Source organism: Abramis brama (assembly GCF_963993115.1).
Source record: "Abramis brama genome assembly, chromosome: 9".
NCBI lineage: Eukaryota > Metazoa > Chordata > Actinopteri > Cypriniformes > Leuciscidae > Abramis > Abramis brama.
Window position 1 is genome coordinate 26,334,025 of NC_139971.1, and position 20,840 is coordinate 26,354,864.

A 20,840-nucleotide genomic window follows, 5' to 3' on the forward strand; every position below is an offset into this window, starting at 1 on the left:
AATTTGTTGACGTTCTGGTGGGTGAAAATGGCGGCCCGCTGGAGTAGTGAGAATGTGGTGGTGGAGTTTCGAGATGCACAGGTACACAGTCACTACACCTGCACGCATGCATTAGGTGCGTTAGAAGTGTAGCTTTCGTAAGCATTAGAGCAATAAACATGCACAGCTGTCATGTCAATCCCGAGCGACGTATTTAAAACTTTGAATTGAATGACAATCTTCGTTTATTAAGATGTGATGCTCTTACAAACTTCTCATGGTAAACATTGTACTTTCAGTTATTATTATTATTAATTACAATTATTACAATAAACGTGTTGTCAAAAAAGATTTTACTACTCATTAGTAGTAGTAATGAGTTCCCAGCAGGTGTTTAGTCATTTTATAGAGATCCAACATAAGTTACATACATTGAGAATTACAGTGCAGAGTATTTCGATGTATAAGTTACACATAATAACATGTCTGAATATCATTAGAATTAACATTTGATATAAACTAAGTGTCATTCATTTTAAAGATAGTACGACCAGTTTACAATATAAGCATGTTTTTTTCATTATGTTTACAAAAAACACTGCAATAGTGTTTGGACTAGACAATAACAAATACATTTAGAGGGGTAAAAAGACAAATGTATACAAAATCTATGCAGCCTTTTTTTGCAGTTTACGTGTTGTGTCATGACAGACTTTTCTGTTTTCAGGCTACTGCTATGTCGGTGGACTGTCTCGGCCAACATGCTGTTCTCTCAGGGTGTGTAGCGTAGCGTTGGCTATAATGTCACATCATCATGTGGAATTATGAACGCACCCTTATGCATCAGCAGTAGCATAGTTTTATATGCTGCATCTACATCCCTTTTCTATTGAAGCCAGTTTCTGCCACATAAAAATATAAATCATAATTATAATATAAAAATGTATTATAATATCGAAATTATGACTTAAAAATAGTAATTATGACAAAAAGTCGAAATTATGACATACTAACTGATAATCATTACACAAAAAGTATATCACTATGTCATAATTATAAAGTGTACGTCTTAATTTTGACTTTTAATCTCATACTAATGACTTTATGTAATAATTATGACTTTTTATTTTATAATTATAATTTACACTAGCATTTCTTTCTTATGTGGCAGAAACAGGCTTCCATAATTTTCTATGGAAGCCCATTTCCACCACATAAGAAAAAAAATTATGACATAAAAAGTCAAGATTATGACAAACTTTTTTTTGTACTTTTTAATCTCTTAATTATGACTTAGTATGTCACAATTTCTACTTTTTTATCTAATTATTTTGTATTTTTATCTCATAATTATGACTTTTTATGGCATAATTATAATTTACACAAGCCTATTTGTATCTTATGTGGCAGAAATATGTTTCCGTACTTGTCATATCCCTATTTTAAATAGTAAATGCCTTTCTACATGCATTGTTATACCACACCGTATTTACTTTTTTCATGTGTGATTTTTTTTTTAATAGGAGGCGATTCTTATATGTTGTAAATCTGGAGACGCCGTCCGAAGCTCCACGCAAAATCAGCCGCCAGAGCAAATGGGACGTTGGGACAGTTCAGTGGAATCCGCACAAAACCGAGGCCCATTTATTTGCTGCATCTGTACGTGAAGTAGTTATATTATTATATCTATTGCCGATTAATGACAGTGTCATAATGATCATCAGTCATATTTATTGTTTCACATGTCTACTGAGTATTTATTTTATGATTTTTTTTTAATATTGTAAATATACATTTTCCTTATCTTCGCAAAGAGTAATCAGCGAGTTGACCTGTACGTTTGGCGTGATGGATCCGGTGAAGCACATACGTCTTTGCAAGGCCATACACGTGTTATAAGGTAATACAGATCACGTCATGCTGAAATGCTACTTATTCAAACAATGACGAGACAATGCATGATCAAAAAAAGTGCATACCTGATCTTTATATCCTTGCCAAATGTAAACTATACTATAGCTATAAACAGTTATCATCATGAATCTGTAAATCTGCTTTTAAACACTGTTTATTGAGAGTTGATCTCACTTGAGTATGTATATAATACATTCTAAAAACAAATAATACATGAATATAATTTTTTTTGTTTAAACCAAGACTTTTTGCACTGTTTCAGTGATTTAGACTGGTCGTGGTTTGATCCAGAGTTGCTTGTCACGAGTTCTGTGGACACATACATTTACATATGGGACACAAGGTGAGCGCGGAGAAAGAACACATGATGAAGAGTTCGTGGAACATTCCATGTTTTACGCTTTTCTTTCTTGATTTCTAGGGACACGCGAAAACCAACCGTGGCCCTTTCTGCCGTGGGTGAGTGCAAAGACTCAGTGGGTCCGTATATAATTTATTAGTCAATACTTTTTATTCTTTTGACTTTTCATTTTTTTGCTCTTCCTTTATGTTTCAGCCGGAGCCTCTCAGGTGAAGTGGAACAGACGGAATCACTATTGTTTGGCATCAAGTCATGATGGTGATGTCAGAATCTGGGACAAGAGGGTGATTATGTCATTCTGTTACTTTTATCAATTCTGTGTCATTTATCAATCAGATTTTTGTTTGATTGTCAATCTGTTTACTTACCATTTAAAAGTTTGGGGACAGGAATTTGTTACAAATGTTACCAAAAACTTATATATATTAAAAAAAATGCTGTTCTTCTGAACTTTCTATTCATTGAAGAATCCTGAAAATAAAACGTATCACAGTTTCCAAAAAAATATTAATAAGAACAACTGTTTTCAACATTGATAATAATAAGAAATGTATCTTTAGCTGTAAATCAGTATATTAGAATGATTTCTGAAGGATCATGTGAGACTAAAGACTAGAGTAATGATACTTAAAATTCGGCTTTGTCATCACAGGAATAAATTACATTTTAAAATATATTCAAATACTACTGTTTTTGGGGGGTTTTTTTAATAAATGCATATTTGGTGAGCATAAGGATCTTCTTTCAAAAATATATAAAAATTCCCTATACCAAAGTTTTGAATGGTAAACTGAAATTTACTCATTGTTCCCACATCCTGCACAAATAGCTGTATTAAAATAAAAAAAGTTTTGATCATTTGAGAAATTAGTATTTAAAAGCTTATCTGTTGCAGATATTGTTTTTGACTGATTGTAGTGTGTTTCAGAAACCCAACACTGCAGTGGAGTACGTAGCCGCCCACCTGTCAAAGATTCATGGTCTGGACTGGCACCCTGATAATGAGTACATCCTGGCTACTTCCAGTCAGGACAACTCTGTTCGGGTGATTATTATCACAATTATTGATCATATTGTTCACATTCTATTGTGTTTGCTGCAGTTTAACTTGTACCTGATTCTGTGTCTATACTGATTTACCCCTAAAGTTCTGGGATTACAGACAACCCCGGAAGTACCTTGATATCTTGTCATGCCAGGTGCCTGTGTGGAAGGCCAGATACACGGTACAATACAAATCATTATTTTAAACGTGAAGTTTAAGTAAAATAATGTTTTTATCTATTTAAATTGTCGAGTAAAAACATTTATTGTCACAATTTTTAACCGAATTTGTTGATGCTGTGACAATTACACCACCGGTTAAAAGTTATAAATAATGAATAATTAAGATTTTGCGATGTTTTTGAAAAAAGTTTCTTATACTCACAAAGACTGCATTTATTTGATCAGATATGGTAGAAACAGTAATATTGTGAAATATTATTCCAATTTAAAATAATTGTTTGCTTTTTATATATTTTCAAATGTAATTTATTCCTGCAAAGCTGAATTTTCAGCATCATTACTCCAGTCTTCATGATCCTTCAGAAATCATTCTAATATGCTGATTTACTGCTTAAGAAACATTTCTTATTATTATCAGTTTTGAAAAAAGTTGTGCTGCTTATTTTTGTGGAAACTGTGAGACACTACCATTCAAAAGTTTGAGTAAAAAATAAAGAATTCTTTTTTTTTATGCAGCAAGGATGCATTAAATTGATTAAAAGTGACAGTAAAGACATTTATAATGTTACTAAAGTTTTCTATTTCTAATGAATGCTGTTCTGTTGAGCTTTCTATTCATTCAAGAATCCTGAAAAAAAAATTAAATTTTTTTTCATTGATAATAATAAGAACCATTAATTATTATTAAACTAGGGATGGGCATTTTTCAAAAATATTGTATTTGAATATTCGGGTTTATTTAAATGTCATTTAACGAGAAAGACGTTATTTTTAAGTTTAAGTTATTTTTTATAGTTTTTGTCAGCATTTCTGAACAAGCTTACATTAGGCAATATACACAACAAGCTTACTATATATCTTAAGGTTTTCTTTTAGTTGAAAACATTAAACAATATGTGTAAACAAAAAAATATAAAGAACAAAAGAATAAGAATTGTTGTTATGTGTTGTTGTTGTATTGTTTGTTGAGCCTTTGTCTAAAGTTTTGATTGATAGTGAACTTTTTTCCCTGATTCTCGCACCAATGAAATGTAATGTATAATTCCAGAAAAGATGAATTTTCATGTTGTAAAGTACTCACTACATCCTCTTCCATTCAGCCCTTCTCTAACGGACTGGTTACGGTGATGGTTCCTCAGCTACGGCGAGAGAACAGCCTCCTCCTGTGGAGCACGCTGGAACTGAATAGTCCCGTTCACGCGTTCGTGGGCCATGATGATGTCGTGCTTGAGTTTCAGTGGAGGCCGCAGAAAGAAGGTGAGAGGAACAACCAGTAGATGGTGATAATTCTGCTAATGACTTTGACTTTAGGAACGGACTATCATTGTCTTGCACCATCCATTCTGTATTTTAGGTTCCAAAGACTGCCAGCTGGTCACATGGTCCAGAGATCAAACCCTGAGGATATGGAGAGTAGATCCTCAACTCCAGAAGGTGATGCTCATGAAGTCAATCCTTTCTCTATGGCTGGTGGCTTTATGTTTGAGACTGATGGTGTCATGCGCTCTGTAGCTGTGCTGTGCCAACGACATCATGGACGAGTTGATGGAGGGCTCGACTCTAACCACAGAGACGGAGAAAACTCTGAGGTCCCAAGACTCCGAACCTCCACTGAGTCCAGGATTCACAGCTGACAACTCACAAGGTGAAAAAGATTATTTGCTCTGACAGTGATTTGATGCATTATGGTTGATTTATTTAATTATCCCAGTTCAATTCATAATTATTTTCAAAAATATCCTGAGTACATGAATGTAATTATGAGCACTGTCTGTACGCCTGTTTTACCATTTTATATTTAACATACAGTATACATTGTATTCTGGTTATTTACATCAATTATATTCGATTTTGTTGTGTGTCTGAATAGAATAGAATAGAATAGAATAGAATTATAATATAAAGAAATAAAATAGACAGAAATCTTCACAGAAAGTAGATTAGTAATTCATCATTTGTAAGTAATTAACAAACCGTTATTTAAATATTACTGTTTATATTGTATTTTTTATCAAATAAATGCAGCCTTAGTAAGCATAAAAGTCTAAAGCATTCAAAAATCGTATCAACACTGAACTTTTGAATGGTATTGTGTAGAATAAAACATAAAAGATGCACAAAAAGTAAATTGTGGATTAACTAATATTGAAAATGTATTTTTTATAAGAAAGGATGCATTGAATATCTTTGTCATTTTAATTGATTACTAAATCTCTTTCTTCATGTTTTGGAATTTTACCTTATCCAATTTTATGGTGATGTGAAAAATGGTCGATGTTCCAGTCAGATCCTAGTTTTAATAAATGTAAATTGCTGTCTGTCCACAGATCAGTTTGACGGCCCTCAGTCCGGTCTGTCATCCAGTGGTAAGAATGATGTACCAGGTTTGCCTCAGACTCTGCAGCAGGAGTTTTCTCTAGTCAACTTACAGATTCGCAATGTCAATGTGGAGGTCAGTCATTGTAACTCTGATATTTGGAATGTCATGTTGCAGAATTATGATAAATAGGATGCAATTCTAACAGTTATATATAAATAGATAAGAAATTAACATTATTGTTCTTGTAGATGGATGCCGTCAACCGCAGTTGCTTTGTGTCGGCCGACTGCGGAGTCAACCGAGTCCGTCTCGTTGTAAAGTTCCCTGCCCAATATCCCAACAATGCAGCTCCTTCTTTCCAATTTGTCTCTCCGACAAACATCTCGTCTTCCATGAAGACCAAGATACAGAAGGTTGAAACTGACACCCATCAAGCTTGTCTTAACTTTTAGTCAATGTTTTGAACAATGTCATGTTGAAGCAGCAACTCTTTTATAGATCCTGACTGATACGTCACTTCAGAAGGTGAAGAGAAACCAGAACTGCTTAGAGCCGTGTGTTAGACAGCTGGTATCCTGCTTAGAGTCAGATGGAGTCATGGTGAGTGAATTTCACTTCTATACTCATCATTTCCAAATTGTTCAAATGATCACCAGCAAAATCATGATAGATTTTTCAAATCCCTGTTTCTCCTTTGTCTCCAATCCGATGTCCAGGAGGATGGTACAAACCCCTACGTGCTCACAAACCCGGTGACTCCTGCTCTTCCTGCTTTCCCTCGAGTAAGCAACACTTACGGCTCATACCAGGACTCCAACATCCCTTTCCCCCGGACCTCGGGGGCTCGCTTCTGTGGGACAGGTGGGTTGCAAAAACTACAGACCTTTTCCTTTTCCTATTATTTATATATTTATATATATATAATTATTTTATCAACTTAATTTTCCCATTAGGTTCCTTGGTTTATTTCACACGGCCAACGACTATGCATCGTATGGCCCCTCAGAGTACTGAACCTACTCCCAGGTGAATATTCAATCCTGTTTGCTTGTTTTATCTGAAACATGATGTTATATTATTATTTGATGTGTAAGATGACTATGATCATAAGATGAAGTCTTTGCTTATGTGCAGGTCACTGTCGGCTCTCTCGGCGTATCACAGCGGGGTGCTGACGCCCATGAAAATGCGAACGGAGTCTCAGAGCACCCTGAGGCTGTACAGCGGGAGCCCAACACGCACAGACAAAGATCAAGTGTCCATATCGTCTTTCTACTACAAAGAACGGGTGAGACTCGTCACACAGGACTGAAATTAGCTTGTCTTGGAAATTTTGTTTTAGCTCAACAAGGCACACTTTTCAGCAGCTTTGATCAGGTGGTTAAGGTTTGTATGGTTAGCAATAGCAGTTTATTTATTTTATATTTTATTTTATTTTATTTTTGTTTCATTTCATGAAGTCTACTAAAAGTGAAATGGACGTATGTTTGCCTGTCTGAAGAAATTTTAAAATGTGTTTTGCTTTGGATATTTTCACTACCATAACCAGGGTTTGAAATTAACACCCGCCAACCCGCCAGATGCGGGTAAAAATCAACTGTGGCGGGTAACGCTGTCAGATCACTAGCCAATTTGGCGTGTTACTATGTTTACTCATTTTGCTGGAGAAGTTCGTGTAGACAAATCTGCGCAGTTTAAGCGCAAATACTCAACTCGTGAGTCATCATGATATATTAAATGCAGCATATTGCGCAGAATCTGCGCATATCTGGCTTACTTGAACATGCCCATCACTACGCAACAAATAACGGCGCGCTTGTTCATTTGCATTGAAGCAATAGCGAAGGTTAAAAAGCATTTGGTTAACAGAAAAGACATTGTTATTTATTATTTTTTGATTTTGCATTGTACTGTATTGATCTGTCCACCTAAAACACATTTTTGGTGATGAGGATGAAAGAGGGAAGGTTTGTTTGTTTTATTTTGTTTGAATAAGAAATTAATATATGAAATCCAAATTTTATAATATTTTTTCACCTTGTTATATATATATATATATATATAAGCTGTGACATAGATAATATGGTTCATTTCTTTTCTTTTTTCTATTTTTGGCTAGTAGAAGTTCTGAATAGCCAGTAACTTAGAAATTTAGTAGCCAAATTGGCCGGTGAGTGAAAAAGTTCATTTCAAACCCTGACCGTAACCTGACTATTTAACTCCATAACATGTTTTTCTTCTTCTTCTTTTTTAAAGTGCTGAGTATTCTTGCTTTTCATTCCCTCCTTCCACCCGCTTGATCCACCGGTTTAAAAGCACCATTTTCACAGTTCACTGTCACGGTTGTTTTCTGCGCTGTCTCTCTCCTGTTGAGTTTTGGTGGCATGTATCCCTCACTCATGTTGCTGTGGTCTGTTTTATCCAATCAGAAGCCCCCTCTGTCTACTCCCCGCCGCTGGTCTGTCCAGACTATTCATGACTGTCCGGTATTGACAACCGCCCCTCCCTACCACTTATTCTCTCTCTCATCTACTTCTTGCTCTAATGTCAAATGGCTTTTTTGCTGTCATGCATTTCATGTATGGCACTTCACAGCTTACCATTTTGCACTATATTTTTTTCTGCTTTGAAAAAAAAATCATTACTAATTTGGTGTTACAGATCATAAAAAATGAAAGATCATGCCCTTTTTTTTACTCTTTCTCTGTTTTGATGCTGCATGTGACACTGTAACCTATCAGTTTGTAACATAAAAAGCAGCAATTTTACAGCCAAAAAGGGAGAAAAAAAAACATTTAATTGTCAGGGATGACTTTAGTTACTAACTAACTAACTAAATAAACACATTTGCACCCGGTTTCACAGATAAGGCTTAAGCCTAGTCCCAGATTAAAATGTATTATTTAGCTGTTTTACCTGAAAGCAACATGTACTGATATATCTTAAAATACATCAGTGTCATTGTTCTCTCTCAATATGAACACCAAAAAAAAACTTATTTCATGTTATAAAAGCTACTTAAATTTCCTAATTGAACTAAAGCCTAATCCTGGCTTAATCTAAACCCTGTATGTGAAACCGGGCCTCAGTGTTTTATTTTAATGCTTAAAAGTTGAATTATATAATTTAATTTCATGACCGCTACTAAATATGTACGTCTGGTATATATTCTCCATTTATCCAGGGCAAATGACCCTAATGTCCTTCGGATGAGACGTAAAACCGAGGTCCTGACTCTCTGTGGTCATTAAAAATCCCAGGATGTCTTTCGAAAGAGTAGGGGTGTAACCCCGGCATCCTGGCCAAATTTGCCCAGTGGCCTCTGTCCATCATGGCCTCCTAATTATCCCCACATACTGATTGGCTTCATCACTCTGTCTCCTCTCCACCAGTAAGCTGGTGTGTGGTGGGCGTTCTGGCGCAATATGGCTGCCGTCGCATCATCCAAGTGGATGCTGCACATTGGTGGTGGTTGAGGAGATTCCCCCATCTATGTAAAGCGCTTTGAGTGCCTAGAAAAGCGCTATATAAATGTAATGAATTATTATTATTATTATTATTAATGATATTTCAAATTTCAAATCTAACTGCTATGTTGATCTTTACAGTTTAAAAAAAAAATGATTATAAAATATTTTTCTTTAGTTTGTTTAACACATGAATAATTAAAAAATATGTATTTAATTTATTATATTAATTCTAATTATAACATAACATACACAAATAATAATTTAATTATATATAATGATTTATAATGTTGTTTTCAATGGGATTTTCTCTTACCGTCCACCCTGCATATTTAAGACTTTAATTTTGGGATTTCTTCAGTTAATCTGAAGTATTTCATAATAATAAGCAGTGATTGATCGTGTTGTTTGTCATCATCATCGGTGTTCAGAAATCCCGCCGCTGGAAAGGCAAGCGAGAAGGAGGAGACTACAGCAGCAGACCCATCAAACTGTCTGGCAAAGTCATCATCCAGGAAATCTCATGTCTGCTTCCTGTGCACAAAGCCCTCGGGGAGACATACGTGTATGTTCTGTTTTCTTAGATAGCAAAGCATTCCAGGTCAATCATATTCAGATGATATCTCTCTTGTTAGGAACAGACATAAATTACAGCATCAACTGGCAATACCGTTGGCAATACCGTCAATACCGTCTTTTTGCTCAAATGTTGTCTTGATGATGCATTTTTTCTTTTTTCCCTTTAGGCTAAATGTTAATGACATACAGGACACGTGCCAGAAGAATGTGGCGGCAGCCTTAGCAGTGGGCCGCAGGGATTTAGCAAAGGTATATGATATACACTAACTAGGAATAATTATGCTTTTTTAATGTTTCTGAAAGTTCATAGCTCTTTTTTTTTAATACAATAAACATACACATTTTATAAAAAGATACTGTAATGTTATCAAATATTATTACAATTTAAAATAACTATTTTCTATTTAAACAGATTGTAAACTGTAATTTATTCCTGTGATTTGCTGCTCAAGAAACATTTCTTAATAGAATAATTGTTTAAAAAAAATTGTGAAAACTGTAATACACTACCATTTAAAAGTTTTATATTTGTATTCAGCAATGACACATTAAATTGATTCAAAAGTGACAGTAAAGACATTAATAATGTTAAAAAAATTCAAATAAATGCTGTTCTTTTGTATTTTCTGTTCATCAGAGAATCCCGAAATGAATGTATCATGATTTTCACAAAAATATTAAGCAGCACAACAGTTAATAATAAATGTTTCTTGAGCAGCAAATCAGCGTATTAGAATGATTTGTAAAGGATCGTGTGACACTGAATACTGGTGTAATAATGCTAAACATTCAGCTTTGCATCACAGGAATAAATGACATTTATTATTCAAAATATATTCAAATAGAAAACAATTATTTTAAATAGTAATAATATTTCAAAAAGATTACTGTATTTTTGATCAAATAAATGCAGCCTTGGTGAGCATAAGAGACTTCTTTTGATTTCTTTCTTGATTTCGGACAAAACATTTAAATAAAATAAAATATAAAAATGCAATAAGTGTGTTGCAACATACCGAAGGAAGAAACAATATCTATAAAGTGTTATGAACAATAATTGCAATATGTCCGAAAAGAAGCAGGATGAAGCAGAAGCTTAAAAACGTGAAAACAAGCTTGAGGCTTTCAAAAACGTTTTTGACCTATAGTGTGTGTTAACATGACTTCTGTACAGGCCATATTTACAGATTCATTTCCATGGTCCGTCTTCTTTAAGGTATGGGCACTTGCCTCAGCAGCCACAAATGTTGACCTTAGTCCTGACCCTGACCCTGATGCGGGAACTCCCTGGGCCAAACATCCATTTGGGCGACACCTGCTGGAGACATTGTGAGTCGCAGCTTGTAAACTGGTGACGCCAGCATTTATGCATTATATAGAGCTATAATTTATGAATGTGTCCTCGATTTCAATTGAGCTTTGACTTTGTTTCTTTCCTCCACAGGCTTGAACACTACAGTCAGATGAGTGATGTTCAGAGTCTGGCCATGCTGTGTAGTGTGTTCAGAGGTCATGCCAGTCCTCAGGAATATTTCACTCTATACGGACATCAGCAACCACGACCGGCGATCTTCACGGCTTACCACTCCCGCTATGTACGTTTGTAAACCGAATTTATCAATGCAGGAATTCTGTACTAATTTGACTTTTGAGAGAAAGTTACATAGTGTCTTTCAGTTCAAATTAGGATGAGTTGTGTATTTCTTTCTAAAATGTGTGAAATATTTCATTTAATATTCTTGTATACCAAAGAGGTTGTTTTCAGCGTGATGTACGTGTAGCGCATCTTTGATAATTCCTTTGAATTTGTAATATTAATGCTCCTTTAGCCCAGTATCACCTCCAGTTCTGTGACTTCCGGATCGTGTTCAAGTACCTCAGACTCTGCAGTCACTCAGTGGAACATGGGTGAGAGATTATGGGTTTATTCATAGAGGTTACATTTTTACATGTTCTGTGTTTATGGAAGAAGCAAAATCTAGATCATGTGTAGTTCCATAACACTGATTTTTTATTATTCTCTTGTATTGTCACACAATTGTGCATTTAACTATTCAAAGTTGACTGTTGCTTGGTTTAATGCTTATTGATTGAATGAAAAGTTTACGATATAAGAAAAATCGCATCAGTCATGTAACTAAATGTTGGTCAACATTTATCTATATATATGTATATATTAGTAAGGATGATGATAAAAACCGTAATAATTAATATATATATATATATACACACAAATATATATATAAAATATTGTAATGATGATAATAGCAGTAATAATTAAAATAAATAAAATTATTTGGTGCACAATTAACAGAATTAATAATAAATTTTAGATTACTATTAGTAGTATTAATTATAACAGTAATTATTATTACTAGGTGTGTCATCAAAAAACAATAAGAATTTGTCAGATTATTATTAGTAGTAGTAGTAGTTGTAGTAGTATTGTTGTCGTTCTCTGATTTTAATAATAATGATAATTGTTATTATTATAATAATAACAATAATTATTATTTGTGGTATAAGTATTTTTAATATAACAATAATAATAATATGTAATCTATTAATACAATTTATTTACCGAGTTCCTATAAATAACTAAAATTGCATATATAATTAATGGCCATAGTAATGCCCAGTCTGTTACACATTCATATTTATCATTCAAAACTCAATTTCTGAACTATTTTCAATTGTATCAAAATCCAGATAAGTTGTTTATGTTTGTTTTTCTTCTCCAGTTACATTTGTGCCTTCAGCTAATTTTTTGATTTTGAATAATTCAAATGAATTGTAAGTTTTTTTTAAGTTTTAGTTCTGAATTGTAATGGAATTATTTAGAGCAAACATGTACATACTTCTGATCGTTGTTGTGAATTTTTTTTTTTTTTTTTTTTTTCAGTTGGACGTGAATCAGAACATGCTCCTCCCTGGGGAGAGTCGTCCCCAGATGACTATCGCTATTCAAACCAGATAAACGCGGACCCCCGAGAACGAGAAAAAGAGCAACACGACATGAACAAAAGGTAAACGTCCAGTTCGACCAATGACACTGTGACGCGCATCACATTATTGGCTTCACACGTTCAAAACGTGACTTTAAAGAGTTCCTCCTGATCCACAGATTATTAGACCCCTCCAACTCCTGGCAGTTTGACGATTTCAAGAAGTGTTACGGTGAGATCCTGCACCGTTGGGGCATGAAGGACAAGAGGGCAGAGGTGCTCAAATTTGTTTCCTGCCCTCCAGAGCCACACAAAGGCATAGGTAAGTTACAGGAATGGTTTGAAACGGCTTCTGGGTCAATCAGTACTATCAGACTAGCACAGGAAATTATATCATCTCATCCCTCTGTTTGTTAAAACAAGCAAAAAGTGTGTTTACCCTAATGCATTTACAACAGAGGTCCAGAGGTTTTAGAAGCAGAAATGTGCAGCTTAATAAGGCGCTTATAATAATTTTTCAGATAAAAATGTTTGTTTTTTGAGCTGTAAAGTTGTTGAAATCATCCATTTGGTGGTGGTACTACTGTTCTAGACAGTTATATATAAACTTCTGGTTATTTGTTACCAACGTAATTCCTTGGAGTATGTATTTCCTTACTTAAACAGTCTCTTTCTTATGGAAGCTTGTTTCTGTCGGGGGAAAAAAAATTAGAAAGTTAATTAGGTTTAAGTGCAACCAACTTCCGTATTATAGAGCTGTTTTACGCAAACCAATGTCCATCGCATATGCAGATTAACATCTCAATATTTAGACATTTAAATCGACTAAAATGGTAACAATAAAAAGAACTTGCTAGTTTAGTTGATTACCTCAAAAGTCCATAGATTTTGCTGTCAGTTCTGCCATTAACACTTTCTCCAACAACCGGATGCAATGAGACCTGTTTTCCTGTTTGGACATGTAACTTTTGGCATAAAGCCTATTGTGACTTTTTATCTCACAATTCTTTTTTTCTCGCAGTTGAAAGTTTATATCTCACCATTCTGACTTTTTTTCTCAGAATTGCGACTTTATATCTCAAATTTTGACCCATATAGGCCTAACTCGCAATTGCAATTAATTCTGTCAGAAATGCAAGAAAAAAAGTCAAAATCGCAATTTTGGCTTTTTTCTCAGTTGAAATTGTGAGTTATAAAGTCAATTACCTTTTTGCAAGGTATTACCAAAATTGCAATTACCTTTTTTATTCTTTATTCCGTGGCCGAAACAAGCTTCCATACTTTCTGGTATTCAAGTTATCATGTTTACTAGATTTGCACAGGCATGACAGTTCAAATATTGGTTATTAATTTGCACAGACAACATTCACTGTTCAAATGTTTGTGATCAGTAAGGTTTTTGTTTTTTGAAAGAGATTAATACTTTTATTCAGCAAGGATGCATTAAATTGATCAAAAGTGGCAGTAAAGACATTTATAATGTTACGGAAGATTGCTGTACTTTTGCTTGCCACTTTCAATTATTCAAAGAATCCTAAAAAAAAAGATCAGTTTCCTCAAAAACATTGAGCAGCACAACTGTTTTCAACATTGATAATAATAATAAGAAATGTTTATTGAATATATATGAATGATTTCTGAAAGATCATGTGACAATGAAAAATCAGCATCAAACATGCTGATTTTAGTGATGTTTTATTCAAACATCACATGAATAAATTACATTTTAGAATAGAAAATAGTTACTTTGAATAATAATATTTCACAATATTACGGTGTTACTGTATTTTATCATATAAATGCAGCCTTGGTGAGCATGAAACTTCTTTAAAAAAAATCAAAAAACGAATTGATGAGTCCAAACTATTTTCTGATAATCAAACCCAGAGCATTCCTTTAGGGAGCAAAGCTTTCGTCTCAAATTTCTGAGATGTCAGCCAACGTTTAACTCTTTAACAAATGTTTAACACTCACATTTCTGAGCCTCGTGGTTTCTTTGCTCTCACACGTAGAGTTCGGCGTTTACTGCTGCCACTGTCGTAGTCAGGCCCGCGGCACCCAGTGCGCCGTCTGCAAGCGCTTCACCTTCCAGTGCGCCATCTGTCACGTGGCCGTACGCGGATCCTCCAACTTCTGCCTGAGCTGTGGCCACGGAGGACACACCAGCCACATGATGGACTGGTTCCGCTCTCAAGAGGTCTGTCCCACCGGCTGCGGCTGCCACTGCCTCTTGCAAAGCACTTTTTGAACATTGAAAAGACTTCATCATGATGTGCCTCAAAAACTCTTGGTACTGAAGGAACTCCTTGGTGGAGAGATGTTGAATAAGAGAAAACTGATTATCCCTGTGACTGTTCAAGGGTAGAATTATGTTCTAATGAGGAGCCGCAAATATCAGCCTTATAGTAGGTCAAACCAGCCTAGTTAAATTGTTAAACAGTGCTATTTTTTGCACTTTTATACCTGTTGATTTGAGTAGAGCATATGATTGCTCTATAAGGTGCCAAGGAAACATTTGTTGAAGGGGAAAAGGGAAAAGTTGCTGATTTTTCTGGTTATGAATCAAAAATATTTTTCAAATGTATGTTTTTGATCGCTCTTTTCAGTTGAAACAAATGTTTTTCCTTTCAAAGGAGAATTGTTGTATGCTTTTGATGGAATATCTAACATGTACAGTATGTGTGCCATAAATTAATAAATTTGACAATACAGTGATCATTGCTTCATATGCCACTTGATTTGTTGTAGTAATGTTGCTGGAAACACTTTTGTGAAGCGTATTCATAAAAGTGTATTAAATGCTTCAACTGTCATCACTACCTCATAAATAAATACCTTTTAAATCAATTTTTAAAAACTGAAATAAAGCAAGATTGTGTCAAACTTCTGAAGTTCTGTACTCAATGTCTGTATTTTTGATAATTGTGGTCATCCATAACAGCAGTGTTGACATAGCTTCTTATGCAAATGTGCCACAGTGTGTGTGTGTGTGTTTATTTTTCACATCCACAGTTCTGTATAAAGCAATAGACACATGACTGTCTGTTGCAATCATAAGTCAAGTCAAGTTTATTTATATAGCGCTTTTCACAATACAGATAAAGTATTAAATTAAAACAATACATCAATGTTTGTTTCTAGTGGAAAACGTCCACGTTTGGTAATGCTAATCAATAGTATTGTTGATTGATTAATTAAATTAAATATCCCCAACTGAGCAAGCCAAAGGCAACAGTGGCAAGGAACCGAAAAACTCCATCAGGTGACCTAATGGAGAAAAAAAAAACTTGGGAGAACCCAGGCTCAGTCGGGGGCCAGTTCTCCTCTGACGTTTATGAACTAGAGGCCGGATTGTAGTTTGAACTGTAAGATTAAAAGTATTATATGAATGCCTGGCTGAAGAGATGCGTCTTTAATCTAGTTTTAAACTGGGAGAGCGAGTCTGAGCAAAGAACAGTATCAGGAAGACTGTTCCAGAGTTTTGGAGCTAAATGTGAAAATGCTCTCCCTCCTTTAGTGGACTTAGATATCCTAGGTATGACCAAAAGCCTCAAATTTAGTGATCTTAAAGAGCGCGATGGATTATAGGGCGATAGAAGATCCGTTAAATAGACTGGAGCTAAGCCATTTAGGGCTTTATAAGTCAGTAGCAATAACTTGTAATTAATACGGAACTTTATAGGTAACCAATGTAGTGATGATAAAATTGGTGTTATATGATCATATTTTCTTGATCTAGTAAGAACTCTAGCGGCGGCATTTTGGACTAACTGTAGCTTGTTTATTGAGGATGCAGGACAACCGGCTAATAAAGCATTACAGTAATCTAGTCTCGAGGTCATGAATGCATGAACTAACTTTTCTGCATCAGAAACTGATAGCATGTTACGTAGCTTAGCAATGTTTCTAAGGTGGAAAAAGGCTGTTTTTGTAACATATGAAATATGATTTTCAAAAGACAGGTTGCAGTCTAATATAACACCCAGGTCTTTTACTGTAGAGGATAAAGTAACAGGACATCCTACTATGTTAAAGTTGTATTGTGAGAGGTTTTGTGGGCGGTTTTTTGAACCGATGATTAGTACCTCTGTCTTGTCTGGATTTAATAAAAGAAAATTGCGCGTCATCCAATCTTTTATATCTTTAACACACTGTCAATTTGGATAATTTAGCGTTTTCATCTGGCCGTGATGAAATATAGATTTGTGTGTCATCAGCATAACAATGGAAACTAATTCCATGTTTCCTTATAATATTTCCAAGTGGCAGCATATATACTGAGAATAATAGAGGGCCTAACACAGATCCCTGCGGCACTCCATAGTTTACTGGAGTTATGATCGATTTTTCTCCAATTAAATAGACAAAATGGTAGCGGTCAGATAAGTATGATCTGAACCAACTTAATGCTTGTCCTTGAACACCAGTATAATTTTGTAGTCGATCTAAGAGTATTGTGTGATCTATAGTATCGAACGCAGCGTTTTCAAGTAAAACTAGTATTGAGATACAGCCTTGGTCAGAAGCTAAGAGTAAATCATTTGTGATTTTAACGAGCGCAGTTTCAGTGCTATGATGCGGTCTGAATCCAGACTGAAACTTTTCATAGATCTCATTTTCTTGCAAGAAAGAGCCCAGTTGGGCGGACACAACTTTTTCTAGTATTTTAGACATAAAAGGAAGATTTGAAATGGGTCTATAATTTGCTAGATTATGCGGGTCTAATTGTGGTTTCTTAATGAGAGGTTTTATAACTGCCAGTTTAAATGTTCTTGGAACATGACCTAAAGATAAAGATGAGTTAATAATATTGAGGAGAGGCTCTTCCACTACAGGTAACACTTCTTTCAGTAGTTTAGTTGGTATAGGATCTAATAAACATGTTGTTGTTTTAGATGAAGTGATACGTTTATTTAACTCTTTTTGTTCTATAGTTGTAAAGCACTGTAATTGTTATTGCGTCGTGATAATTGAGGCTGAATTATAAGGCGCGATTGAGGATTGACCGTTTACAATTGTGGTTCTGATGTTTTCTATTTTCTCAGTGAAGAACTTCATGAAATCATTACTACTAAACTGTAACGGAATATTTTGTTCAGGTGACATCTGTTTATTTGTTAGTCTAGCCACGGTGGTAAATAAAAACCTAGGATTGTTTTGGTTGTTTTCTATTAGTTTGCGGAGGTGCTCAGCCCTGGTGTAACGACAAACTGATAGGAAACAAGTGCGAGTGCACAATAAGTTTATTTTGTAATAAACACTCAGGGTAAATGACAGATACAGTATTCTTCTTGATGAGATCGTCAGTGCACAGCCAACAGGAGATCGCCAGGAACACAGCAAACAGGAGAGCGTGACACAGGGGCTGAGACAGGCGATCCTCAGTGAGTGGGTGAGTGAAGAATCCGTAGTGAGATCGACCGTGAAGAATCCGTGGTGACATCGACAATGAAGAATCCGGGGTGAGATCGACAATGAAGAATCCGTGGTGAGATCAGCAGTGAGGAATCCAATCCAGCACAGAGCAGGCGAAACACGAGGAAAACAAACAGGAGCAGGCACGCAGACGGGGATTCATCAACAACGATCTGACAAACATGGGACGAAAGACAGGGCATTAAATAGGCTGTGATAATTACAATCAGCTGTCGCAGATCAGGATGATAGGGAGATCAGTGACAACGCCCACATGAAACAATGAATGAACTGAGACACACCCACACACTCACACACACACACGTAAACACACAGACTAGAATGAGACAGCGGATCTACCAACCGTGACAGTACCCTCTCCCCTAGGAACGCCTCCTGGCGTTCCCAGACAACCCTACCTGTCGATTGAAATCATCGATGAGGGAGTGATCCAGGATGTCTCGAGCAGGTACCCAACTCCTCTCCTCCGGACCGTAACCCTCCCAGTCCACCAAGTACTGAAACCCGCGTCCCCTCCGTCTCGAGTCCAGGATACGATGTACCGAATAAGTAGGTTCCCCATCTACGAGTCGCGGCGGGGGAGGAACCGGGGCAGGCGGATTAAGATGAGAACGAAACACGGGTTTTATTTTGGATACATGAAAGGCGGGATGAATTCTCCTGTACGCTGGAGGAAGTTTGAGGCGGACTGTCACCGGACTAATAATCTTGGTGACAGTGAACGGGCCAATGAATTTGGGGGCAAGCTTATTAGACACGGAGCGGAGAGGAATGTTCTTAGTAGAAAGCCACACTTTTTGACCAGCGACGTATACGGGTGGCTTACACCGGTGGCGATCGGCTTTAGCCTTGGTGCGCGCCCCCACATGGAGCAGAGTCTCACGGGCTCTAGTCCATGTGCGGTGACACCTCTGGACGAAGGCGTGAGCGGAGGGGACCGCGACTTCGGGTTCCAGACTCGGAAAGATAGGTGGCTGGTATCCTAAGCTACACTTAAACGGAGAAAGGCCCGTGGATGACACTGGCAACGAGTTATGTGCGTACTCAACCATAGAGAGTTGTTGGCTCCAGGACGAAGGATTCTTATAGACCAAACATCGCAACATTCTCTCCAGGTCTTGGTTGGCTCGCTCAGATTGACCATTGCTCTGGGGATGATAACCCGAAGACAGACTGACTGTGGCCCCTAATAATCTACAAAACTCTCGCCAGAATTTGGACACAAACTGGGAACCTCTGTCAGAAACCACGTCCATCGGGAGGCCATGTAACCGAAAGACGTGATCAATGACCGTGACCGCTGTCTCCTTGGCTGATGGTAGTTTGGGCAAGGGAATGAAATGTGCCGCCTTCGAGAACCGGTCCACTACGGTTAAAACAACCGTCATGCCATTAGAGGGCGGGAGGGCGGTGACAAAATCTAGCGCTATGTGGGACCAGGGTCTAGAAGGGACAGACAGCGGTCGAAGTAACCCATCAGGAGGTCGGTTAGACGTCTTAGCAGTGGCACAAACTGAACAAGCCAAAACAAAATCGTGAATGTCGCGAGCCATTAATGGCCACCAGAATCGTTGCCTTATTAAGTAGCTAGTACGACTTACTCCTGGATGACAAGCCACGTTGGAGCAATGACCCCATCGAATAACGTCGGACCGCGACCCCTCCGGCACAAACAAACGATTCGGTGGGCAACCGGGCGGAGGCGTTACCCCTTCTAAGGCCGTCTTGACCTTCGACTCGACCTCCCATACGAGTGTGGAGATAACTACTTTCTCGGGTAAAATACACTCGGGAGTAACCGGGCGTTCGGATGGATCAAAAATACGAGATAATGAATCGGGTTTGATGTTCTTGGAACCCGGGCGGTACGAGAGAGTAAAGTCAAAACGTCCGAAAAAAAGTGCCCACCGAGCCTGTCTGGAGTTGAGTCTTTTGGCAGATCTAATATATTCAAGGTTCTTGTGATCGGTCCAAACGATAAAAGGTACCCCCGACCCCTCTAACCAATGACGCCACTCCTCCAACGCTAACTTGACGGCCAACAACTCTCTGTTACCAATGTCATAGTTACGTTCGGCAGGTGATAAACGATGGGAGAAAAACGCGCAAGGATGCATCTTGTCATCTGAGGACGCGCGCTGGGATAGAACTGCTCCTACCCCCACCTCTGACGCGTCGACCTCCACCACGAACTGACGTGTGGAATCAGGGGCGACGAGGATGGGAGCCGAAACGAAGCGACTCTTGAGGTTGGAGAACACCGCCTCAGCTGTGTCTGACCACCTGAACGTCGTTCTGGGGGAGGTCAAGGCAGTCAGAGGCGCGGCTAGCTGGCTGAAATTGCGAATGAAACGCCGATAGAAATTGGCGAACCCCAGAAACCGCTGTAGGGCCTTACGGGAATCTGGACTTGGCCAATCCATCACAGCCTTAACCTTGTCAGGATCCATGCGCATTCCCTCAGAAGAGACGATGTATCCTAAAAAAGAGACAGACTGTGCATGAAATTCGCATTTCTCCGCCTTGACAAAAAGCCCATTCTCTAGCAGCCTCTGAAGCACTCGTCTGACGTGCTGAACGTGTTCCTGGAGAGACGAAGAAAAAATCAATAT

General features: G+C 37.1%; 1 protein-coding gene across 3 annotated transcripts; it reads left to right on the forward strand.

Annotated features, from left to right (window-relative positions):
* Nucleotides 1-11: 11 nt before the first annotated feature.
* wdr59 (WD repeat domain 59) lies at nt 12-15,683 on the forward strand (the record flags this gene model as incomplete). Of its 3 annotated transcripts, XM_084124602.1 has the most annotated exons (27): nt 12-81; nt 707-756; nt 1,503-1,638; nt 1,794-1,879; nt 2,156-2,236; nt 2,315-2,352; nt 2,450-2,538; nt 3,183-3,299; nt 3,403-3,480; nt 4,582-4,738; nt 4,836-4,915; nt 4,994-5,126; nt 5,809-5,933; nt 6,050-6,214; nt 6,300-6,401; nt 6,518-6,662; nt 6,755-6,827; nt 6,936-7,089; nt 8,231-8,287; nt 9,700-9,833; nt 10,015-10,096; nt 11,064-11,176; nt 11,292-11,442; nt 11,677-11,755; nt 12,750-12,873; nt 12,972-13,114; nt 14,805-15,683. In XM_084124602.1, the coding sequence occupies exons 1-27, from the start codon at nt 28-30 to the stop codon at nt 15,038-15,040; spliced, it is 2,982 nt and encodes a 993-aa protein (XP_083980728.1). In that variant the 5' UTR covers nt 12-27. The 3 variants fall into 3 exon arrangements, with proteins under 3 accessions (XP_083980728.1, XP_083980729.1, XP_083980730.1); XM_084124603.1 differs by lacking the exon at nt 8,231-8,287; XM_084124604.1 differs by lacking the exons at nt 6,936-7,089; nt 8,231-8,287; nt 9,700-9,833; ... (5 more) ...; nt 12,972-13,114; nt 14,805-15,683 and having other exon boundaries at nt 6,755-6,831.
* Between the last annotated feature and the right edge of the window lie 5,157 nt (nt 15,684-20,840).